Source organism: Mastigoproctus giganteus, chromosome 7 (genome assembly GCF_048544385.1).
Source record: "Mastigoproctus giganteus isolate SK-2022 chromosome 7, ASM4854438v1, whole genome shotgun sequence".
Lineage (NCBI taxonomy): Eukaryota > Metazoa > Arthropoda > Arachnida > Uropygi > Thelyphonidae > Mastigoproctus > Mastigoproctus giganteus.
In genome coordinates, this window is record NC_143581.1 from 41,351,854 (window position 1) to 41,369,539 (window position 17,686).

The 17,686-nt window shown below is 34.2% G+C and overlaps 1 protein-coding gene across 2 annotated transcripts in view; it reads right to left on the reverse strand.

Annotated features, from left to right (window-relative positions):
* The window catches only part of vir (VIR_N domain-containing protein), a 346,195-nt gene extending 333,473 nt beyond the window's left edge, over positions 1 to 12,722 (reverse strand). For both annotated transcript variants that reach the window (XM_090377624.1, XM_090377623.1), the window contains exons 1-3: positions 12,600 to 12,722; positions 8,938 to 9,050; positions 1,567 to 1,653 (exon numbers count right to left, since the gene is read on the reverse strand). In XM_090377624.1, coding sequence (XP_090233750.1) covers positions 1,567 to 1,653; positions 8,938 to 9,050; positions 12,600 to 12,656 — 257 coding nt within the window. In that variant the 5' untranslated portion in view covers positions 12,657 to 12,722. The remainder of the gene's footprint in view (positions 1 to 1,566; positions 1,654 to 8,937; positions 9,051 to 12,599) is intronic.
* Between the last annotated feature and the right edge of the window lie 4,964 nt (positions 12,723 to 17,686).

Genomic DNA, 17,686 nt, shown 5'->3' on the forward strand with positions numbered 1-17,686 from the left:
GATGCACTTAAGTTAAGAGACATTAAAAGTTAGATTAAATCCTAAAAGAGATATCTGAGATTTATGCTGCAAGCATGTTTACTAATAAAAACAAACTTTTTTATGCAAGCATCCTTTGATTCTAATATTTAAAATAATATGACATTTTAAACTTTTAATAGCTCCAACTTTTTTTCTTGTATAAATAATCTCCACTTGGCTTTGAATGAAACACTACCATCACTTAATTTTCAGGGGGAAAATAACTTTTTTAACCCATTGGTTGCCAGGTTTGATAGAAATTGGATGAAAATTGTTCAACTTTAGTCCATGGCTGTCAAAAAAATTGTATTTGCCAAATCTGACCTCAGCTTTAGGCTGTCAAAAATTTGTACTTTATAATTGTACAAACAATTATAATTTGATAATTGTTTGCATGCTCAGGAATCAATCTCACCAAATGATGTAATTCCCTCCAGTGAGTGTCTAGTAAAAAAAAGAAAACCATAAATAATAAAATGTCTATTTTAGCAAGAACAATGTAAATTTTTGTATTCTGTCAGTATTATGTAAACCTTCATCCTGCATTGCTGACTGTTTCAGAACTGGAAAAGTATGGCCACAGGGCAATCATATAGCAAGTTATGTTATCATTGTGGCATAGTCTAAACAATGCACTCAAAAATTTTTTGCATGTATGCTTAATTCAAGCAGACATGCTCATATTCTTTTTACATGTTTTCATCTTCAACAAAAGATTTAATTCTTTGTAGAAAAGAACATAGCTTACCAAACTGAAAGACAGGATATGGATCACATTTTCATTACAAAAAAGTGGCATGCAGGAGTCAATGCCATTTTAGAAGGAAAACCGAGCATCTTTTAGAAATAGAATATAAAATTTAAACACACAGTAAAAAGAAACAGTAAAAAGGTGAGTGCTGAACAAATTAAGCCTTTACTATAAATTAATTATGAGTAAAATATACAGCACTTCAAGCTTTAACTATAACTTTTTTAACAGTAAAAAGATTTAAAATAATAAACTGTCAGCATTTTTAAAATAAAAATCTTTCTATTATTATGAAATTAGTAAAAAACAATTAATATTATAAAATAAAAGATTAAACAGACTTAGTTATAAGACTCAGCATATTTAATGGAAAATATTTGAAATAAAAATAAATCAAAGTAGAAAGATTGCTTAAATAGATAATATTTGAAAACAAAACTTATTCATTTTTAATCTTCTCATGATAAAAATAATAAACAATACACCACTTTATATAAATAAATTATGACAAGCATAGTAGTTTAATACTATGCTTGTCATAATTTAGTTATAATTTAATAATTATATTAAATTATTAAATTAAATCATAGTTTAATTATAATTTAATATCTAAATTTATTAACTTCAGAGAAACAATAAGTATTACTTAAAGTAATACTGTAATAAAATAATTTAAATAATACTTATCCTATGAAATATTATTATTTAAATTAATACTGTACTTTTTATTCAAAGTAGTATTTAAAATTAAGTATTAATTAAATTAATGCTGTAGATAATATTGGTTAGATTACCTTCCCAATCTCTCAAATGTACACGCTCCTCTTTTACTCAAATCATTTGCAAAAAATTCTAGTTGAAAAGATGATGGATTTGTAGCCCTATAACAAAAATAAATATAATTTTTAAGATTTTCTCTATTACACATAGAAAGAACAACCAATTTTCCAACCTAGATTTGTACAGGTAGTCGTTGACTTACGACCTATGCGCTTTATGACTGATCGACTTACAACTGCTACTGCATCTCGCACCGCGTTTCAGTCTGAACTGAGCATACATACGAGATTGTTGCTAGGAAGAATGCTATGTGCACTTCAACCCTCTCTTAATGCAGTGCTCTCAGATTTTTCTACTACACTCACACACCCTATCCGTGTGGTCCCCGAAGCCTAATGGGAACGGTTGTGCATGTAGCATCAGCCCACTGCCCAGTAACGTGTGTTTGACGTGAATAAGCTAGTCTTAATCCGTTTAGTCAGCTTTGCCATCACAGTCGAACAAAACATCTTACCGATGTATGTATGTCGTGATTCATGCGTCTCGATCTCTGTTTGCATACATTACGTTCACTATTTTTGGTTCAGTTATATTTGTGTTACAATCAGCATTTTTTTTAAAACCCCTAAACATGTCAACCAAGAGGAAAGCGCCTTTGTCTACTCCTAGACCTGCCAAGAAAGAAAGAAAGTCCGTTGATTTAGACACAAAATTGAAAGTGATCAAGCAGCATGAAGAAGAAAAGAAGGTGAACGCGATCGCACGTGATTTTAAGTTATCTCATTCTACAGTGTCGACGATTTTGAAAGACAAAGAAAGGATTCGTGAAGTCGTTAAAGGTTCAGCACCCATACGAGCAACAGTGATAACGAAACAACGTACAGGGTCCATCCATGAAATTGAAAAATTATTGTTTCTGTGGATGGAAGATCAGATACAGAAGCAAACAACCTTACGCCTTCTTACAGTGCAGTTGAAGGCTAGAAGTCTCTTTCAGACGCTGAAGAAATGTGCCAGAAAAGATTATACTCAGACATTTATAGCAAGTACAGGATGGTTCAAAAGATTCAAAAGAAGATTCAACCTTCATAGCATTCGAGTCACTGGAGAATCAGCAAGTGCGGATGTGGAAGGAGCTCAAGAGTTTGTTAAAAGTCTGGATGAAATAATTATGGAAGAAGGGTATTAACCAGGGCAGCTTTTCAACATGGATAAGACTGGATTGTTGTGGAAAAGGATGCCAGAACACACATTCACCAAGAAGCCAAAAGCATGCCTGGTTTTAAGGCACTTAAAGATAGGATGACTTTGCTCCTTGGCGGGAACATCGCAGGTTTTAAACTGAAGCCTTTTTTTTAATTTATCGTTCTGAAAATCCCTGTGCATTCAAGAATGTAAACAAGCACACTCTGCCTGTATACTTCCGTTCAAACCAAAAAGCCTGGATGACTAAAACATTGTTTGAAGACTGGTTTCTAAATTGTTTTGTACCTCAAGTTCGTGAATATTGCTTCAATAAAGAAATTCCTTTCAAAATTGTATTAATCTTAGATAATGCACCTGGCCATCCACCTCACCTAGACCACCTCCATCCAGATGTAAAAGTTGTTTATTTGCCGCCAAATACAACTCCACTCATTCAGCCTATGGACCAAGGGGCGATTTCCACATTTAAGGCGCACTATCTTTGAACCACTTTGCCCAAGCTATAGCCGCAACAGACACCGACCCAGAACTATTTTTGCGAGAGTTTTGGAAACAGTATGATATTTATAAATGCATCAAAAATATTGCACCAAAAATAATGGAATCTGGAAAAACTGTGTCCAGCGTTTTGTTAATACTATTGATGAATTTGATAGTGAACATGAACTTGAAATGGTTACGGAAAATATTGTAACACTGGCAAATGGACTTTCTTTAGAGATTGAAGTGGAAGATGTTGAGGAGCTGCTAGAGCAAGAATCTGAAGAACTTACGAATGAAGAACTTATCGCTTTGGAAGAAGAAAGAATGGTCGAAGAAGAAAGGATGAAAGAAGAGAAAAATGAAGATAAGGAAGAACCAGAAAGAAAATTCACCACTAGAGGGTTATCTGAAGGTTTTTCTCTACTAAATAAACTTCTTACACATTTTGAGGAAATGGACCCAAACATCAAACAATTTGCAGGGATTGAACGAATGGTACAAGATGCTTTTCGGCCATACCGTGAAATTTACGAGCAGAAAAGGAAACAAACAATTCAGACAAAAATCAACATGTTTATGAGAAAAACAACTCCCACTACATCAAGTGGTGGCATTGATGACCCGCAGCCAAGCACAAGTGGTCAAAATATTTCTTATCTATTTTCTACATATGTTTTGTTTAGTTCTTTAAGATAAAATATTTTTCAGGTTTTATACAGTATTTGATATCTTTTTCATATTTTTTATTTTTGTAAATAGTAAACCAATTGTGTTGTACACCATGTCTGATTTACCTAAACTGGTCCGACTTACGTCCAGATCGCTTTACGACCGGTCGGTCAGAACCTAACATGGTCGGAAGTCAACGACTATCTGTACTCTGAACATGGAAAATATTTCTAATGGCAATAAACCTATTAGCTTGATTTACTGGCCATTTATTTGGTACTAATATTAATATATGTAATTTGGTACTAATATTTGGATATGATGAAACTTACTGGCCATTCAGAAGAGATTGAAGTAGTCTCCTTGGCACTGATTCAAATATTCTGGAAGCATTTTGCTTCTTTTAGAATAGTTCCTGTGTAAGATTCGAAATATATGTAGTTCCCGCTTTTACGAGTTTCGCTTTGAGTTCCTGGGTTTACGAGTTCTTTTTCAAATATCAAGTATCAATAGAATCAAAAATATGAACATTAATTGCAATAAATAAATGCTAAAAATTCATAAATAAGGCATTTCAAACCACGTGCATAGCTATACAATATATTACTACTGTGCATGTGTGTTTATTTGTTCAGGCAGAGATAAGGAGGGAGGCCCAACTCTTAAAGAATTTTGGAAAAAAATCCACATTATAGATGCAATCAAAATACAGTGGATTCCAGTTATTTGGGCCATTGGTTAATTGGAGTAGCCATTTATTTGAGGCAAATCTTAAAAACCAGAAACCAATCGAGAAAATAGCCAGGGTTTACTTCGCTTAATAGGGACGGCATGCTGTTTAATCGGGGCAGAAGACCGCAGCACTGGAGATTACCCTACGATTGTCTCCGACGGTACCATGTGGTTCGGTCAAAATTCTGAAGGTCACAACCATAAAACAATAAAACCAATTAGCAGTCACCTGTTTATTGGGCTTTTCTGTTAGTGAAATCTATCATGAATTTGCGAATTTGAATTTTATTGAATTTGCGATAACACCGACAGCTGGAATTCTGTGGGTTATTATGGTGAAATGTGTTTACACTTCCATGAAATCTTCAATCATATAAAAAAATTAATTTTCAGATCTTCTCTTCATTCCTATTTTTAAAGCTTTGTAACTCGTTACTCCGTTTTCACATGCGCGTATTGTGTTACTTGCAATTTGTGTGTGACGTGTTCTTTGTTATTGATTGCTTGTCTTTTTGCTGTTTTAAATTTTAACCCCACATCCACAAATGTCAGTGAACAGAAATGTCAACTAGTTCGTATGTACATATTACAGTATGTATTATTATTCCGAGGCGCATCCGTAGCCAGGTGGGAAGGAGCAGCAGTGCATAGCACACGCTTCTTGATTAGACCGGGGTTCGAGCCTGTCACCACTAAATACAGTGGATGCGGAAAGGTCAGGGAATGACCACCGCATATCCCAGAGCAATATGGCCTTAGTTGCTAATGCTCCTAAAAACCAAATAACAAACAAACAATTATTCCAATTATCACGTATATTCTTCCGATTTTCAGGTATCATTTAATTTTTTAATTGGTAAGGTAATAAAGGGTAAATTTGTGCTTAATATATCTTTGCTTTTATAGCCTGGATAATATTCCTCCTATTTTCACTAATTAGAATCGCTGTTTAATAGAATTAAAATTCAATTCACAAACGTGATCATAATGACCGGCACTTACTGCACATCGTATAGTGAATGGTACTTTACTATGGTGACTCCATCGTAACGTGATTTGATTGTACAGTGAACCAATTGTAAAGGGGGAGTACATTGTATTTTTAACTATTTACATGAAACTTCGGATAACTGGGGCAGCCGGTTAATCAGGCCAAAATGCACTAGTTCTGATGTGTCCCAAATAACCGGAATGGACTGTAATAAAATGAGCCTGGGACAAAATTACAGAGAAGAACATGGTGTTTGGAATAAACTCTGTCATCATTTTATCGTTTGAAAGATTTCAAGAACCAGCAGAGATCGTACAAAATGAAATAGAAGAGTTTGTTAATATTACTAACCAATTGCAGCTTGAGGTTTCTACGACTAATGTGACATCTGCTTCAAACACACACAACAGAGAACTCACAAATCAAAACCTCCTTGAAATGGCAAAATGTGAAGCTGAGGAAGAAGATTTAACAGCTGAAACTCCTGTTCATTCTTTTACTCTCAAGGGGATTGACGAAGCTTTTCAACACAGAAAAAGCAAATGAGATTTGTGAGTCACAAGATTCAAATTTCAAGAACAGATTTAAAAAAATGCTTATGTATACTATCGTAAAATTTCTAAAGAAAAGAGAACTCTCTTGGAAACCCACGACTCTTGAAGCATTTTCAAAGAAGAAAACGACTCCTTGTGGTTCCAACAAACCAACGAGTGCCGAGCCAACAATGAGTGAAGAACAATCAACGAGTGTGCATTTAGTTGACGATGACAAAGAATAAACATTGTTTAACATTTGTATAACCTAAATAATTTCTTTATTATTATAATTGTTTGATTTTAAAGGATATGTTTTCATTTCATTGTTGAGAACATAGCCCCTGTTTTTAACATTACATCTATGGGGAAAAAATTCCCGCTTTCCAAGTTTTTGCTTTACGAGCTCATGCTAGGAATGAATTAACTCGTAAAGTCAGGAACTACCTATAACTTCCTCTGTCATTTCAAATTTGTGATCTTTCAAAAGGGTATTAACATCAAAGAACTGTTGAACACTGCAGAGCATCAAATTAGTGTGGGATCTGTGGAGAACATCATCCATCAACAGTTGCATATGAGTAAAATGTCTGTTAGATGGGTTCCCAAACTTCTGACCATTTACAAGAAGAAGGAAAGGGCACAATGTGCACATGAAATGTTGTTTATGTGCCAGGAAAAGAAAGTTTTTTTCACAGATATTCACCATAGACAATAATTGGATTGATCATTATAATCCCAAAACTAAACAAATGTCAAAACAATGGAAGCATGCAGAATCACCACCTCTCAAAAAAGGCAAAGATGCAATGAAGGGTGCTGGCAAGGTGATGCTCTCCGTTTTTTTGGATCAGCATGGTTTAATACTAACAGCTTACATTGAAAAGGACTGTACTGTAATTGCGAAGTATTATTCCAACCTCCTCATAAAGCTACATGCTGCTATAAAAGAAAAAGACAGGAAAAGTTAACGAAAGGTGTACACCTGTGGATTCCTCACATGTTGCAGTGAAGTGTCCCCATGAATGTGGGTTTGAAATATTGCTGCATTCTGCTTATCCCCCCAACCTTGCACCCTCAGATTTCTTCTTCTTTCATGCCCTGAAGTCATTTGAAGTCTTCATGACTTTTGAAGTCTTCATGGAAAACATTTTGCTGCTGTTGACGAGGTGATTTCTGCTGCCAAGTCATGGTCTGACGGACAGTCAGAGGACTTCTACAAAACTGGCCTGTGGAAATGTATTAAGAGGTAGAAAAAATGCGTCATTTTGTCTGGTGACTGTTGAAAAAGTGTAATACATGGTGTTTTTTTCAACCTTCTATGACAAGTACTTCAGGGTGAATACAAATCTTTTTTTGAACCCCCAACTCATAAGTCACTCTGAAGAAGCACTGCTTGGAGCTGATCATTAACTACTCTACCAATATTGCCTTCATCTGCAAGCTTTGGCATCACGACCTGCATCCCTTTGTTGATGCCATTTATGAAAATCAAAAACAACAACAGTGGTCCTAGTACCAATCCTTGGGGAAACCCTATCCAAATGATCCTTGACTGTATTCTTGATCATTGACTGTATGCTGAATCAAACTCAAACTTTCAATGGACAGATTACAATCAGGCCATCCTCCATTGCTTGCAGGTGTTATGTAGTAGTATGCCACTAATCCAAGCCTTTTTAATCACTGCAAAAACTTATTATTTCTCCTTTTAGATATTCCTTTTATATATTTCACACCTAAACTGCAATTCCCTATTAGGATAAGTGTGTTCAGCTAACTTGCTTATTTGCTTCTTGCATTCTTGTACACATAAAAACTCACTAAATATTTGATAGGGGGAAAAAAAAAAAAGTCATTTAATGCTGAAAAAGTAGCAAGCAATTTATTATTCTAGTTCCAAGTGATATTACATCTTTCTAGGACAGAAATACTAGACAGAATCCATTTTGTAGAGATGGAATACAATTGAATAAAGGTGGCACAGACATGCACAGAGTTTGTTTCTCTGCTATTCCAAGCTAAAATAGTGGGATATTTCTCTATTTTGTTTCCATCCAAAAACATATTTGTGAATTCTACGAAGTAACCTATATAAGATATTAAAATATAAATTGAAAATGAAATGCACTAGGCATAATTCTTATGGGTTTTGGTAATTAACTATATAGTATCGGTGTGTAAATACACCATAGTTAACCCATAAATTTTAACTACAAAGTAGCACAGAAGGCATTGTTTTAATTGTATCTGATTTGTGAAGGCAACCAGAATATGAGATACAATTAAAACGATGCCTTCTACACTACTTACGTAGTTCAAATTTATGGGTTAACTATGGTGTATTTACACCGATACTATATAGTAAAATATAAAAGTATTAAAAAATAACAATAATGCAGATTGTTCCCCTAAAACTCTTCATGGTTAGGTAGTTACCTACCTGTCCAGCAGAAACAAGCCTAACACCTTCTGGCATGGTGCACAAAGGAAACGGAGTCTCTAACCTTGGGGAGGCAAAAACTACATTTTATGATTAGCAAGAGTTCAGTACACCAGTGAAAATAACTTAGCAATCCCTCTGGGGAAAGCCTCCTCCACATAACAAATGCAAATTATTAAATTTCATTTCTGAATTTTACATCGGGCAGATAAATGCAAATTATTATAGATTAAAAACCATTTTACATATTAAAGAAATATATAAAATAGTTTTTGGTAAATATCCACATGCAGATCTTACAGTCAAATTGATAAAACCCACTACTTACCCTAGTCTGTGTCCACCAGGAAAATCTGCTTGCACTCTAGCTCCAAGTGGTATTACTCGGATCTCAAACACATATACAGGACGAGGAAATTGGACAAGATCTAAATTTAGTTCCTAGTTATAAAAAAAAAAAGGTGCTGTTTAACTTTCAACTTTATCAATATCTTTAAATTTTTAAATAAGTCTATTCCTTTGAGATGCCCTCAGAAAACAAATATGAATGAAAATATTCAATCACTTTCAACTTTATCAATATCTTTAAATTTTTAAATAAGTCTATTCCTTTGAGATGCTCTCAGAAAACAAATATGAATGAAAATATTCAATCACTTTTGGTGACTGCTTTCAAATCAATTTCTGCACTGAAGAAGAACAAAGTGTGTAAGCCATGTAATATATGCTCAGTGGGACTAGAAAATGTAAAAGTTTATCTAATATGGCATTTTATTCACTTTTCTTCTTTTATTTCAAAGTTTCACAGTGCGTTCGAAGTGACCACAGGTACTATGCATACTGGTACAAAGATAAAATGAAATCTGTATCTACTCCATTTCTCTTGATGTCATCAAAACTATACTACTGCATTCTAATCTCAGTATACATTATTTAGTAGCATTATTGGGGAATGCGTATTCAGAAGAGCGAAGTGAGGCATTACTCAAACTTCGTAATATTGTACAAAGGCTGCACAACTGTATTAAGACCAGTCTACATATTAATAAAGACTTTCTGGTGGTGTCCAGTAATTATATTCATGCATTTTTACTCAATTATAAAGCAGATAGTTACTGCCTTTCACAATATGCCAACCCTCTCATTCTCCCACAAAAATTTCTAGCAACACCATGTTTGTAACATATACTGTGCGGTATTGCTCTGCACAAAATCATGCATTCATTGACGAAGCAGCACACTTCATCTATGAATGGAACCTTATATTGTGAGCCCCATTAGAAGTCAGCTACCTCAAAAACATCATAAAACTGACACCAATGTCACATACAAATTTCATGAAAGGTCTACCCTATTGAGATCCTGACAAACTGCTACCCAGGTGTGCTGATGCTTGAACTACGGGGAATTCCATTTCAGATCTTTATCACTTACTAAATTCATAATGCATGCAAACAGCCATGATAGGCAGTTGTTGAAATTTCTATAATTACATTTGTCATCAACCTGAAAACAAACATATGGATACTGTGTCCACAGTAAAGACACCAAGAGGAAATAGAAAACTGCAAATGTGAATAAACTGAAGAATGCTTGTTGAGATAATATCTCCTTTGCAAGAACAAAATTCATGAACAAACATAAAAAAGAACCAAGAATAAAATAAAGTGTGCCAAAGAAAACACTAATGTTTTCTTTGGCACACTTTATTGGCACATTATTATTAACTAATAATAATTCAATGATCTGAATGGGAGTGCTTGTAAGAATGAAAACCCCAAAAGCAAGTCTACTGAGACTCTTTTTGTCAGCTTAGTTTATCACAAATTGCAGAGATGAATTTAGAATCAACTGTGATGGAAAGTAAGCATCGTGTAAAGATATAAAAGGAAATGACTGCTGATTCAGTGAAAGCTATAGAGCAATAGTGGATAAAAGCAGATTAGTGTTTTGATAGCACCTCAACCCAGAAAAAATGATGATTTAAGTGACTATAGCACCAACATTATGATACCTACTGAAGCAAAACTTCTCTCGCCATAAAAAAGAAATATTTCAATTAAAAAACACTGGAGTTGATCTCACTTATTTATAGATTTGGACTATTTGACATCTCAACCTTTTTTTTTGTCATATTTTGGCTAAAATTTTTGATGTTACAATTCAAATAAAATATCAAATTAATATTTTATTTTAATTAATTCTCAATTAATTAATTTTAATTAATAATAAGAATTTCATTAATTCTGTAGTTAACTGCTCCAACTACCAACTGTTCCAGAGATAAACAAACATAGTGAAGAGCAAATATCATATATAAACATTATGCTTTTTTTCTTTTCTTTTTTGCTTTTTTTGAAAATAAAAATAAAATGGGTTTACATTCATTTCAGAAGTTCACTAATGATGTTTTTAGACTAAACTGGTGATGGAAAACAACTTTACCACTGGAAAAAAATTTAGTTTTGGTTAGGCTAAATTTAAATTTAGAAACTGTAAACTCAAAATGATAACACTTAGTCCAATTTTAACATTAAATTAAATTTTATGATTTAATTTCAGCTCAGATACAACAAAAGTGAGTTGATAACATATGCCCTAAACTTAAAATAGCAAGGTAGACCCCCATTATCATTTAATTTAAACACCCTCTATATGACCTTGATGTTTATTTATTAATGTCAACTCTGACATTAATAAATAAACATCAAGTAAAGCTCTCATTGGTCAGTTGCCAAAGTACCACTGTAATTTTTAACAACAGACCAATGGGAGTTGATGAAGTATATTTGTTCATCTAAAGATTAAAGAATGAACAGAATATGATAACATGTAATAGAGAAGCAGAATGCCATTGTATCCAATCGGTTAATTGCCAAAAATATACACAGTGGCTCACCTGGATACAGTCTGCTCAAAACATATTTATATAATAAAAAAAAGAGAATAACTTTAATATGCAGCATACAACAAATTGCAATCATTAAAGGCAGAAAAATAACACATCAATAAAATAACCATAATATCACACAATTTACATATAAATTTACATAAAGCCTGGTTTATTGACAGAAAAGAGACATTAGCTTCTTCTGGAAATAGAGAAGTTAAGATCGTTTTTCAGAATAAGATTGGCCTATTCAATTAGAAGTTTCAGATTTTCACAAAGTGGGCAGGCTGAATATCAAGAACGTATGTCTTTAAGTGACCTATGAGAAAATTGTAGTCAAGTGCCCATAATCTGTTATATAGGGGGAGTTGGCAAGAGTTTGTAGAATTTCCTAGTAATGCCAGACAACGATGGCCTACAAATCAGGCCAATCTAATATAGAATCAAAAGGTTTGCAGAAGAAGACTAAAAAGTATTTTAAATTATGCATTCATGGGCTGTATATTTAAGGCAGCTGACCATGAAAGTTCTTGCTTTCACAAGCTCAATACTAGATTCTTAAAAGGTCTGGCCGAAGAACCAATATTTAAAGAGTCATATTTGAGGGCTGGTTGCAGAGACCACAAAACAAATTGGGTAAGCATAGAGTACAGTGCGCTTTATGAATTGACCGAAATATATAATAATGACATTCGACGAATAAACGTGTTGACTATTCTTTTAAAACCCAGGTGGTTTTGATAAATTTGTTTGCAAGGTGGCACCAGTACATATACGGATACTGTATATCGATGTTCATAGGAGTAACTGTAGGCACCACGTGTTTTGCTGGGTTTAACCTGTAAAGTATAAGAAATTCAAAAAATAAACTGAAAATGTATATATCCAAAAATCACAAAAACGAACCTTCATCAAAGCTGATGAAAAGCTGACGTTCGTTTCATCAAAGCTGGTGAAAAGTACTTTCATTAGCTTTGAACATCACGTATGAACTTTTGGCTGGAAGAAAAATTCGTATTCATTCAAAGCAAAGGCAGACACTCCACAATAGTAATATAGTAATACAAAAGCAGTTTTTAAAGTATACATATTCTACATACCTCACTGTTTTCGTGAGAAAATGTATCAAAAAACAACAATTCCGTATCATCGCTCATTTCTAAAAAATACAAATCTCAGAGAAGCAAAATATACGAAACAACAATATCTTAACTCCCATTTTGGCCATTTGCGCCCTCTACAACATTTCGTCCGAAAATTATTCCAAATTAAAACATCTGACCCGAGTCGTGCCGTCAACAGTCTAGGACAGTGGTTTTCAATCTTTTTTAATAACGGCACCCCTAAGTAATTTATTTTATTTTGCGGCACCCCCTACTCAATCTACTCAATTTTCTGCCTGTTACATCCGATTCTCTCTCTCTCTCTCTCTCTCTCTCTGTCTGTGGGTATATATATATATATATATATATAGTCATATAAATTAGAATAAGGTTTAAAATAATAAAATAATGCCAGCAGTACGGCAAGACAAGAGCGAAAAAACAAAATTAAACCTAGATTCAAATGTAACAGGGAGGGAAGAGAAAGGTAACAAGAATAAAAATATATTGCAACGGAAACTCTAAATTAATTTAGAAAATCTAATTATACGAATAATAATGCATTGAATTTTAAAGCCAATTAAATTGAAATTTAGTGGTGCCCCCTCTGATGGGCACCAGGTCCAAATTTATGTGAAATATCACCAAACAGAGATTTAAACCATTCACAATAACGCTGCGCCTGTACTGCCATCTATAGTTTATTATTCTTTTATATAAACGGGTTAAGTTTACTTTTGTCAGTAGTGTGGCTTTGCACTGGAGTGCTCTTGTCTGTTCTATTTTTGATTTTCGCTGCATCAGGACCACCGCTGTTCAATTCCCTGCATTGGCGGTTCGATCTGTGGGTCGGCGTGGCGGACTGATTTTGCGATCGTTTCGCCTTTGCGGCGATTTGTTTAGCGTTCGAAATGCAGCAATTCCCTGACCATTATTGGCCTTGTGGTCCTCTGTTGAGATGGGGCATAATGGTCAGTCTATTTTTTCTATTTTGTTTTGTTGTGAATGGTTTAAATCTCTGTTTGGTGATATTTCACATAAATTTGGACCTAGTGCCCATCAGAGGGGGTACCGCTAAATTTCAATGAATTATTATTCGCATAATTAGATTTTCTAAATTAATTTAGAGTTTCCGTTGCAATATATTTTTATTCTTGTTACCTTTCTCTTCCCTCCCTGTTACATTTGAATCTAGGTTTAATTTTGTTTTTTCGCTCTTGTCTTGCCGTACTGCTGGCATTATTTTATTATTTTAAACCTTATTCTAATTTATATGACTATGTTTCAAGCATCATGTAGAGGAATATGCTTTTTGCTGCCTTTGATGTGTGCTGTACCCTTCTTTTTATTTTTATTAAGTAATACTTCTCTTCCAACATTATTTAAATATAATTATATATATATTTTTTTTTTTTTTTGTCGATTAATTGAATTAAGTGGTATTTTTATACGTGCATAATTTAGACATTATAGGTATTAGTGTGTATACGGATCAGTTAATCAAGTTAGCATTCATATATAGGCTATCTTAATTCTGGTTGGCCTATAAACGTTATGTTAATGTAAACGTATTAATTACTATGAAGCAAAATATGAAAATATCAATACTAATTGAAAATATCATAACTAAATGATAATGGAAATGAAAAAATATCAATACTAAATGATAAAGGGCGATGCAATTTTTGAAATTTGAAAATGAAAAAGGGTGATGCAAAAATTGCATCACCCTTTATCATTTAGTATTGATATTTTTTCATTTCCATTATCATTTAGTTATGATATTTTCAATTAGTATTGATATTTTCATATTTTGCTTCATAGTAATTAATACGTTACATTAACATAACGTTTATAGGCCAACCAGAATTAAGATAGCATATATAGGCTAGCTTGATTAACTGATCTGTATACACATTAATACCTATAATGTAGGTATTATAGAAATTTGCCTTTAGTCAGCGGGTGGTTAATTGCTGGAATAAACTTTCATCTGTCGTTGTGGAAGTTGATAGGTTAAATAAATTTAAGGAGGAACTGGACAGGCATTTGGAGGGAATGGTGTGATTTTATTTATTATATATATATATTTTTTTTTGGCTGATGCTGCATAACCCCGTACACTTGCATTCTTGCATCACATGTCATTACTACTACTAATGTCTAAATTATGCACGTATAAAAATACCACTTAATTGAATTAATCGACCAAAATTAAATCATGCACGTATAATGTCTAATTGCCCTGTGTGCAATAGCACTAACGCATACATGACAAAAACCATACCATACAATTTCTATCATTATAAACTTTAAATATTAAATAAACACTATATATATATATAGTTATTAGAATAATATAATTATAAAAATTACATTTCATAATACAAATAGCCTAGTGGTCAGGCGCGCGGGTGCATAAGTACACGTGCCTTGAGTGGCCAGGGTTCAAGCCTGTGACTGCTGAATACAGCGATGTTTCTTGTATTCTGTCTATCTTGTGAACTCCTCTGACCGTTTGGTCGTCCCGAAGTATAAACAGAAAATTTATTTATATATATATGATCCATAATCAACACTATCTTCATTTTCGCACTCTTCAAACTCTATGATTACTTAAATTCTTAATATTATTCTTTTATTATATATACAGTATATAATAATTTTATTCTTTATATAGAGGTACTAAGTAAACATCAATTATAAATCATAACAAAATTAAAAAGATACTGTACACCGTTTTATAATGAAATAAACATAAATAATAATAAATTTAAGTAACTTAAACCCAAATTACGTGGCACCCCTGGAATGTTGTTGCGGCACCCCGGTTGAAAATCACTGGTCTAGGACCCCAGGTGAGCAGTGTCACTGATCATTCACACATTGTTGACATGCCTGGTCAAAACAATTAGTTATCAGTGAATAACCTATCATATCGATATTCTTTTGGCCGCAATGATAAAACATTCACGAAATAACATGCAGCAGTTATGAATCCAGGAAAGGTGATCGGATCCAACCCCCACCCACCTTACCTCGAATGGACTGCAGACTATGTTTTATGATATTAAGTTCCAAGTTAGTTTTCTGAAGTGACAAATTGGTCTTTATGTTCTCTAGTAAATTATTTCACATTTTGATCAAAAACAATTTCAAAGAAAGGCCGGTGTCGTAAAAGACCTGTGACATCTCAGAATTACTGTACATTATTTTTTTTAAGGGTTTTTTTTTTTTTTTTTTTTGGATAGATAGATTACATTATGAAAGAATAATTTGATTCGAAAAATTGATAAACCAGATTCAAATAAATAGACATTTTACACGCAGGTTTCAGTTTGTTTAGGAAGATTTCCATATACTGTGTATAGTTCATTATAATTATTTATTTATTATTTTTACTATACTTATTGAAAATATCAATAAACATCAAGTTATGATTTATAGCAATATTCAGTCGACATTCGTATGGCAGTCTCGACATAAACATTTTTTAATCAAAAAATAACCTGAAACATTACGTTTCTAAACTTTCATTATTATTGTTGTTGTTAAATAGACAAATGCTGTATGACCCAGTAAAGTTTTAAAAAATAAACGATAAATAACATGTAACTTTCAGGGTTCAATGGGCCCCTTCTTCAGCAAAATTCTAACGCGATAAAGACGTTAGAGACAAATTTAACAGACACAGAGTTGCGCGTGCAGTGATGCGTGCATGAGATTAAGCATTCAACTATTAGGATGCTGCTCATTGTTGTTGTACGGACGTGTGTGGATTTGCTGACAGCGTTTATCCAGCTTCAATATAGTTACCTCTAAGGTAGAGTGTAGCCTTGTGCAAGGGCATCTCTTGTCTTGGGTCCCGTGTACTTCCTAATCTTTTTCTAGTGGGTTTTCTGGAGGTTTCCAGTTTTGGGCATCGCTATCTCGATCAGATAAGTAGCTTTTTCCTTCTTGTCGAATAGGATTATGTCCGCTCTATTGTGCGGGATTGTCTTCCGTTCTTATGGCGCGGTCCCAGTATATATCTTGTGGGTTGGGTCTTGTAATACGATGCACTTTTTTGATCAACTGGTATTTCCTCGGTAGCTTCTGATGTATTATCCTGGCTACAGGGCGTGTCTACAAGTGTACTCCATCTGGGTGATCACTCTGCGTCCTGGGGTGATGTGTTGGATCGTTTCTGAGGCCAAGCGCCATCGTATTATTATTATATTATTTCTCCCTTATTGGGGGATTCCACTCCGTGACGGGTACTGCTACCAAGTACAGATGGTGGGTGCAATCTCTGGTGTTACTGTTGGTCGAGGAATCCTCTGACTATCCTACATGTGTTCAGGATTGCGACTTTCTGGAGTTCCTTGTAGGTGTTCTCTGGGAGACCTATTGCTGCTAGGCTGCTATGTAGAGTCTTTGGCAGCTTACCGGTAGTTTACGCGATGATCGGGATGGTCATTACTTCTTGCTTATGCCACATCTACTTGATCTCGTGTATCAGGTTCGTGTACTTACTAATATTTTCCTCATGAATTTTCTAGACATTTCTAGTGTTGGGAACCGCTATGCCAATCAGGTAGATAGCCTTTTCTACCAGGTCCAAATGGGTTATATCCGGTCTGTTGTGCGGGATGGTCTTATCCGTTATTATGACGCGTCCCAGTACAGCTTGTGGATTTGGGTCTCTAGTACTGCCTGGGGTTCGTACTTGTAGTATGATACACTTTCTTTGATCAACTGGCATTTCTTCGCTAGCTTCTGATGTATTATCCTGGCTACATCGTCGTGTCTATGAGTGTACTCAGTCTGGGTGATCACCTTGCACTTCGCGGTGATGTGTTGGATCGTTTTTGAGGCCAGGTGGCATCGTCGACATGCGTCATCTGACATTCCGTGCTCCTTTTCGATGTATTTTCTATAGATTCTGGTGTAGATTACCTGGTTTTGGATGGCCAGCATGAATCCTTCAGTCTCGGGGAAGAGCGTCCCGCTTGTGAGCCATGCATTGGAAGCAATGTTATCAATGTGATCTTGATGGAGGTAATTGTATTGTCTCCCATGGAGTGTCTTCTTTGCCCATCGTT